The following is an 8,967-nucleotide window of genomic DNA, read 5'->3' as shown; positions in this document are numbered from 1 at the left end:
AAATGTACAAAAGCTCAACATGGCTTAATGACACTAAAATGCTATGAATCGTCACCAAAATTTGCATGCACATTTCTACTAATGTCAACTTAAACCTCTAAAATATCAAAATAAATAAAAAACTTTGTCTGATGGTTATGAATTGTAAGATCAATGTGATATTTAAAGTTGAGGCTGATTTCCTCTTTTGAGAGGTCAAACTTTTAAACTTTTAAAGGGTTGAAATCTCAGATGATGTCCTTACCTACTATTCAATCAATCAATCAATCGAACTTTATTTATATAGCACCTTTCATACATTAAAATGCAACTCAAGATGCTAAACAATTAAAACATCCATAGTACAATAAAAAGAACCCCTCCTCCCCCTAACATCCCCATGATCAAATCCACACACACACAACATGGCGGAGCACAGAGAAACCATGTGAGGAAAGGCAGTTGACTTTCCAGTGATCTTTTAACAGTTCCTGAAAATTTGGGGTCAGTATCTTTTTCCTAAGGTACTGGTTGCTATGGACATTTGAAAGATGCAAGGACCATAACTTCAAACCCATTTCTCTCAAAACTAGGTATTTCAACATGGCAATAATAAAATTGTTGTAACTTTGTCAATTTTTGAAGTATTGTCCTATATTATGTATCATTTTAAAGGGAATTAAGTGTAAAATTCGAAAATATGAATATTTCAATTTTTTGGACTCACGAGGACCCTTTTGCCAGATTAATTTAGATTAGACAATTAGTCTTAAATTTACAATTGCAGCAAATGGTGCTTCTCCAAAATATGGACTCAGGAGGTCTGAATATTTTGCATATTACAGTTTTATTTTAATTAATGCAACACATTCTCTATTATATGAAATTCCAATAAAACTCGTTTACGTTGGGATTGTAAAGTGACAACATGTGGAAAAGTGGTATTCAAGTGGTATGAATACTTGAGTAAGTGTTTTTCTTTTCTCAGTTTTTTTATTTTATTTTTTACAAAATAAACATCCCATCTTCTCCTTACAGTGTGGCAGGCCTGCTTCTATTGTTGTCCCATCCACTGGTGGAATATGGGCTGTCTTGAGTACACTCTTCTACCCTTTTCTCGCCGTATGGCGATTCCTCAGCTCCTTCATATTTCCAACCCCACCACAAGAAACATCAAGAAGCTCTTTTCCGCTTTCTGAGTCCCACACCAGCCCAGCAACAGGCTCTGATCAAGCAAAAAGGTGAGTGACAGTTTCTGCTTCTTTTTGTAGTGTGTATCACACAGTGACATCTCTGCATTTTGGTGTTGTTGAGCACTATACAGGCTCATAATTGGTCTTCTTTATAGCTAATAATTTATACAATTTTATTTTATCAAGAATAATAATATTCAAATAATATAATTTCGTTATAAACATGTCATAATACATAATACAAAGCCAAGTTCAATGGTCTAACTTTCTAAACAGGACTAAAATAGGCCCCATGAGCGCGTGTTGAAAGACCAAATGTGAAGTAAGGTTGGCCAACAATATTTTTGAGTAATACCAACGGCTAAAACCATTTTAAGCATATTTCTTTTTTCTAATGCAACCCTCCCAGGTTCTTGGTTTGGTCCATAGCAACGCCCTTGACAACAAAAATGCTTTTTTTTCCCGGAAATCTCAAACAATAATGTCACACGGGAATTGCAAGGGCAGTCAGCCATTGTACTGTATTGTTGATTGTCCCCTTGCATTGTTATTTGGTAAGATGACACAGCGCTTTGCGGCGGTGTACTGTTCTCAGTCAAAACAAAGTTGTACGAGTGGCCAAAAGATAATAGGAAATTGACCGCTTTAGTCTATGTGGGAGCATTTTTGCTGACAGACAGCGGAGCAGTGCCGACAAAATCGGGCCCTAGTTGAGGACTTGAAGGCATGTGATGTGTGTCCATTGGCCAGTCCGCAAGCTATGAGCCACTCAAATCACAGTGTGCATGTCCAAAGCTGCTCTCAATAGACAATCATTAACTGGGCCCAGCATCCAATTAAAATACAGGACAGATGTCACGTGATGCCTAGATCCAATCAACATACGCTCAGTTTTGGCAGATGGCAGCCGCAGTACGTAGTATACAGCAGTAAGCTAGATTGGTTTTCATCGGGAGCAAAAAGACTACGTAATAGCAAACCAGCAATATGAATGAAGTAGATTTGTTGATGATGTCATCACTCAAGAGAGAGCGACAGCGCTGAAAAAACGGGGGGGAAACACTGCAGCAGTTATGAAGGAAGCTTGTGGCTCAAGTGGAGGTGAGATTTTGCAAGAGTGACCACCTTATAGCAGCACAGCTTGTGGACAGCAGTCATTTCAGCAAAATGTTTCCATGTGCTGAATTTGAAGCAGCAAATAAAATCTGGCCAATTGGAAATAAAGTTAAGCTAGAAACTGATCTGATGGAAAAAATAATAATCCCGATTATTTTGGTAATAATTGAAATCACGATTATTCCAAGGATTATTTTTTGATACAAAACAAGAAAATGTTTAAACATTTAATAATATTAAGACAAATAAAAATATTTGAAACGCTATAATTATTAAAGTTCCTTTCGAAGCAAACAAGATTTGTTAAATTAGTCGTTTTAAAATAAAAAAGGTGCAAATATATAAACAACTCAAAATGAGTATTAATCTTTTATTTTTCTTTACGATTATGCCAATTTTGTAATTGTAGAGTGTAATAATTGAAATTGTAATTGGATTTTGATTAATTGCACAGTTCTATTTTGAACCATTCGAAAGTTTTATTCATAGCCTTAATTTGTAAGGCTATGAATAAATGGTAGGCTACTTCATTTATATAGATCTTTTTCACTGGATTGTGAACTTGAATTGAATTAGAATTTATTGTGTAGGGTTTGCTGCTTGTAGCCCACTGTTGTGCCCCACTCAGCTTTTAATGCCACTGGTATCACAGGTGGGCATTGATAGAAGATCCGTCCGACGGACGCCCATTTGATTGAGGATTGACGCGAAACTTAAAAACATTGCTGCGTTGCCGCAAGTTGTTTTTTGTTTGTCAATGTAATCACCAATAACCGGGTCACGGACTGACGAATAGAAAACATTGACTGACGCCCATTTCTGCAATTTCTCTCAATGAGTGTTGGGAATGACAGCGATAAAGTATAAGAAGCGTTGCAACACCGTTATTGTCACTGTTGTCACATTATGCAATAAACATGCTGCGATATGACACCCATCCCCTGAGGAAGCGGTGAGCAGCAGCAGGAGCCGCGCTCGGGAATCATTTGGTGATCTAACCCCCAATTCCAACCCTTAATGCTGAGTGTCTAGCAGGGACGCAAATGGGTCCCAATTTTATAGTCTTTGGTGTGACCCGGCCGGGGATTGAACCCACAGCCTCCTAATCTCAGGGCGGACACTCTACCACTACCCCACTGAGCTAGGACAATTACAAGGCAAGGCAAATTTATTTCTATAGCACATTTCATACACAAGGCAACTCAATGTGCTTTACACAAGGAAAGCAAAAAACACAGTAGTTAACAAAATTCAGAAGCAAAGCAGAGAAAACAAAACTAGCTTACAAAATTTACTAAAATAACATTCATTGACAATGTTAAAACAGTAGACAGCAAACTTTAAAAGCATTTAGCGTAAAGAGGTTTGTTTTCTCAGGTAATTAAAAGGGAAAAAACATGATTCAAAAACATTTAGACCTTAAAGGTATAGGAAAAAAAGCTAAGTTTTTAACCTGCATTTAATGGCATTTACTCTTCAGGTTGACTTCACTTCTGTTGGTAGCTTATTCCATTTGTGTGCAGAATATCAGCTATATGCAGATGACCCATGTTTACTTTGAACTCCGGGTTCCACTAGTTGACCCAAGTCTGCACATCTCAGAGCCCTGCTGGGTTTGTATTCAATCATCATTTCCTGAATATATTCAGGACCCAAACCATTCATTGATTCATAGACCAGTAGCAAAATGTTGAAATCTACTCTACAGCTGACAGAGAGTCAGTGTAGAGCCTTAAGGATGGAAGGGATATTTTCTGATCTTTGTTTTGGTCAGAACGCGAGCTGCGGCGTTCTGAATGAGCTGCAATTGTCTTATGTTCTTCTGAGAGAGTCCAGTCAGAAGACTGTTTCAATAATCGAGTCTGCTGATAAATGCATGGATAAGCTTCTCTTGGTCTGCTTGGAGCATGCAGTCCTTCAGTCTGAGGATGTTTTTTCAGGTGCAAAATGGCTGTTTTAGTATGATTGCAGATATGATTGCAAAGTCAGGTCTATTAACACCCCAAGATTTCAAACTCGGTCTTTGGTTTCTAAAGACAGTGACTCGAGGTGTTTTCTAACGGCAATCCTCTTTTCTTTATTGCCGAAAATGACAATGACCCCCATTTTGTTTTCGTTTAGCTGGAGGAAATTTTGGTTCATCCAGTTGTTAATTTGCTCTAGTGAGTGACACAATACATTAATTGAACTGCTGCCATTTGGGGACATTGCTAAATGCAGTTGTGTGTTATCTGCATAAATATGATCGTCAACATTGGCATTCTGAAGCATTTGACCAAAGGTAACATACTATATACAGACTGAACAACAGGGGTCCAAGGACTGACCCTTGAGGGACCCCACATGTCATGACCATTCGATCAGATTCAACATTTCCAAGTCCTATCCTCCAAATAGGACCTGAACCATTGTAGAACTGTTCCATTTTAACCCCACCCAAGTTTCCAGATCCTCCAAGTAGAACCTGAACCATTTTAGGACTGTTCCATTTTAACCCCACCCAAGTTTTCAGCCTGTTCAACAATATATTATGATCGATCGTGTCAAATGCTGCACTAAGGTCCAATAAGACGAGCACTGAAACCTTCCCTGCATCAGTTCTCAAACTTATATCGTTTAGTACTTTAATCAGAGCGGTTTCTGTACTGTAATGAGGTCGGAAACCTGACTGAAATTTATCAAAAAGTCCGTTTGAGTTCAATAATTTGCTGAGTTGATTAAAAAACACCTTTTCAATAATTTTGGTTAAGAATGGAAGGTTTGAGATAGGTCTATAATTTGCTAACAAGGAGACATAAAGCACTCTTTTTTTATTTATTTTTATTTTATTTTATTTTTTATGTGCTCGATGGCGGCTACTTTCAGAGATTTAGGAAGCTCACCTGATGGAAGTGAGCAGTTGATTATTTGCTCTAAATCAATTTGAACAGATTTCACAATAGTTTTGAAAAGGCCAGATGGTATTGAGTCAAGACAGCTTTTGGAAGGTTTAAACTGCTGAACTAAGTCTGTTATAGTATTTTGATCCACTGAAGCAAATTTTGTCATGGTAATTGAATTATTCCTCGGTGATTTTAAGGGCTGCGTCATTTTGTCATTTTGCTGGTTTGTCACAGAAAATAGAGTGTGTGTATTGTTGAGGTTCTTACTCAGACATTGTCTGTACAGGTCAAAATGAACTTGGAGTTTAGTTTTTCTCCACTTTCACTCTACTTTTCTGCGCTTTGATTACAAAGTCATTATGTTGGTAGCACACCTCCGAGGTGTTTTAGGTCGGGATGAAATTAATTAATTAATTTAATAGGAGCAACAGCGTCCAGGGCATTTAGAGATATTTTTTTTTAGGTGAATTCATCCAGAAGTTAATCAACAGGCATTGACAATTGGTGATGCAGCCATTAATTTCATAAACATATTGCTTGTGTTCTCATTTAGCTATATATCTTTTTTCTTTTCTTTTTATAGAGACAGTGGTTGTTTTAATTTTTGGGATTGTTTGTAGTTCAAAGAACACACAGAAATGATCTGAAATAGCCGAAACCCACACAAACATGGGAAACCATACTGGAAACAAACAGGGCACCTTCCTGCTGTGGGACAGTAGCATTAACCACAATACCCTTAAAATAAAAATAAATAACATTTCATTTTACATGGGTTGATGACTGGTTAGCACGTCCGCTTCCCAGTGTAGACAGCAGGAAGCCTATCCAGATTTTGTTGTGGCTGGAGACTTTAATCAGACCTGTTTTAAGACTGTGTTGCCCAAGTTTGTGGAATATGTACAAGGTCCTACAAGAGGCAAAAATACACTTGACCGGGTCTACTCAAATCTGAAAGAGGAATACAGAGTTATTGGGGAAAGTGCTGAGGGCCTGCGCTGACCAGTTATCAGTGGTCCTGACAGGGATTATTAACACCTCACTGAAACGGGCCATCATTCCATCCTGTCTGAAAGCAGCCACCATCATACCTGTCCCCCAAAAGGCCACATAAGCACCCTGAACGACTATAGGCCTGTAGCACTCACCTCTGTAGTCATGAAATGCTTCAAGAGGTTGGTTTTACGGGCATCCTAAACAAATCTCATTGTAACTTGTGTACAATGACAACAAAGCTATTTGATTTGAGATCAAATCCGGGCTGCGGCCTTCCTAGGTGGTTTGCATGTTCTCCCCGTGCCTGTGTGGGTTTTCTCCGGGTACTCCGGTGTCTTACCACATTCCAAAGACATGGTTAATTGAGTGCTGTGAATTGTCCCTTGGTGTGATTGTGAGTGTGGATGGTTGTTCGTCTCTGTGTGCCCTGCGATTGGCTGGCAACCAGTTCAGGGTGTGCCCCGCCTACTGCCTGGAACCAGCTGGGATAGGCTACAGCAACCCTGCGACCCTTGTCAAGATGAAGCCGTTAAGAAAATGGATGAATGGAGGAATTTTACATCCCTGGGTGATAGCCAACCTGCCACAGCTATGTAGTTGCCGCATCACTTTAAATCATGGTATTTTCTTCTGTCGTTTCAGAGAATCTCTTCCCAGGCCTTTGACAAACCGTCCCAAGAACTTCAAGAAAGATGGTAAAATCTGCCAGCTCAGGGCTCAAGAGGACAGTGAGGATGACAACAACACCTGGAATGGGAACTCAACCCAGCAAATGTAGCTCTGTAAAAGCAGTTTTTTTTTTCTGTCTGCTCCTATTTTAACATCACCACCACCACAAACCCATCCCTCCTGAATAATTTAATGCAGTCATTCTAGATTAGGGTTCACCAAAATAGTGCACCAGGTAGCCAGCCGTCAAGGACCACGACTGGCCCGCGGATCTGTTCTTAAAATAGCTCACCAGTAACGAGACTAGGATTCTAGGAATGATGTCATCATCTGAAAATGTTAACACTGCCAGGGATTAATAGAAATAAAGTCTTGCATATTGATATTATTATTGTGACAAATCATTAAAGGGATGACACCACGGAATTTTAAGGCCTTCCACAGTTAACTATAGGCATATAATGATTCAATCTTACCTTTGACACATTGGCAATGGAATTTTTTACAAAATATTAGGTATTTTGCTGGCTGTTTTTCTAATGCGGAACTAAAACGCCGGGGGATTGGGAACCAGAGCCTGCAGCTCACAAGATGAGTGAGCTAACCACCAGACCATCCGTGCAGTTAGGTGCAATAGCGCAAAAAGTTTTACTTGTAGATTACACAAGTGTCAGCCAGAACCCTTTCTGTGATTTTAAGACAATTAAGCCAATTGTCATTGGACTTTGGCATTGCAAATGTGAAGGATAATTGATTGCTTTGAATTCATTTGGACAGAACGTTTACTGACAAAGGCTACTTTTGTCAATACCCCATGGAGGGACATCTCAGAGAAAGTGGGCGTGCGTTTAGAGGCGGTGCGGGGGTGGGGCCGCACCCAATGACATCAAACAGTGCCAACAGCTTGTTTTCTCAGGTTGGGAGGGGCTGATGCTTGGAGAGATTCTGCTCTCCAAGCATCAATCGACCTAAAATTTCTCATACCGGGGCAAATGGAGGAAAACACCACTTTGGTGATGTTTTTGGTGAGGAATTAGCATTTTAATATGGATAAAAGCTCAAAAAAGTTGATTTTTGACGTTGCTGTCCACATGATCAGTGTTTTCACATGAATGAAGCATATGAAGCAATAGCATTCATTATTAACTCACTTGCTCCCAAAAATGTTTAAATACATTCTATTTTAAATATTACCATGGTCCCAAAAACATATGTTAAGTTTTTTATGTATTTTTATGCTAGTGCATACAGAAGGCTTTGATGCAGCCTCTGAACTGAAGAAGTCAGTTAAAGCAATGGTAGTTATTACAAAAACTAGAGGCACTGGTTTTTAATAACCTTTTTAGATTCACGCCCAAATATATATATTTTTTAGGGCGTAACATCTTAAGGTAAACTAACTTTACTCCAAAATATTGTCCACTCAGCGTAATTATTCATATGGCTTTCTTTTTTTTCTTTTTTTTTCTGGAGAGCTCAGTATTGATCATTCGGTAATTTGACCGATTTGACATGTCATCATCATTGCTTTTTTATTTTATTTTTATATATATATATATATATTTTTTGTATTTTAATTTTTTTTTGTATGTGGGTGAATATGTGTATGTGCGTGCGTGCGTGCATTCATTAGTTCACCTAAAACCTATAAAAATAAAAAAAATCCCATACCATTTCCCTAAACCGAACACTTTCAGCCAGAGTCGTGAGGCCATCAGGAAACCCGAGAAAGGACCAAAGAAAAGAAAGGAAAGTGAAATCCAGCACCGACCAGACACCACCCGCCAGGCCACCAACCAGAGGAGTCCTTCATCAACCCCAGAGACATCTAAATTTCAACAAATCAGGGAGACCACAAGAGACCAAATGAGAGGCTGAGGAAAGGAAGGAAGGACAGACGAAGCGGAGTGAGATTCACAGACACCAGCCTCTACCGATTCAATGACCTGAGGAAGATTGTGTCTGAGTTTCGATAGATGCTGGTGTGGTGGATCTGGCGTGCATGAAAATCTCCACCAAAGAGGGGAGCCGTCGACCCCCGCCAGGACAGAGCAAGCACAACACCTCAGGGCCCCCCAGGCCGCGGCAGCGCCAAAGGACGACCCCCGGGCCCCGCAGGGGCCACCAGCTGG

General features: G+C 39.5%; 1 protein-coding gene across 2 annotated transcripts in view; it reads left to right on the top strand.

Annotated features, from left to right (window-relative positions):
• Positions 1-7,223, top strand: part of ubxn4 (UBX domain protein 4) — a 42,704-nt gene extending 35,481 nt beyond the window's left edge. For both annotated transcript variants that reach the window (XM_077580401.1, XM_077580402.1), the window contains exons 12-13: positions 1,018-1,220; positions 6,809-7,223. In XM_077580401.1, coding sequence (XP_077436527.1) covers positions 1,018-1,220; positions 6,809-6,944 — 339 coding nt within the window. In that variant the 3' untranslated portion in view covers positions 6,945-7,223. The remainder of the gene's footprint in view (positions 1-1,017; positions 1,221-6,808) is intronic.
• Positions 7,224-8,967: the final 1,744 nt, after the last annotated feature.

This window comes from Vanacampus margaritifer, chromosome 11 (genome assembly GCF_051991255.1).
Source record: "Vanacampus margaritifer isolate UIUO_Vmar chromosome 11, RoL_Vmar_1.0, whole genome shotgun sequence".
Lineage (NCBI taxonomy): Eukaryota > Metazoa > Chordata > Actinopteri > Syngnathiformes > Syngnathidae > Vanacampus > Vanacampus margaritifer.
This window is presented reverse-complemented; position numbering and strand designations above follow the sequence as displayed.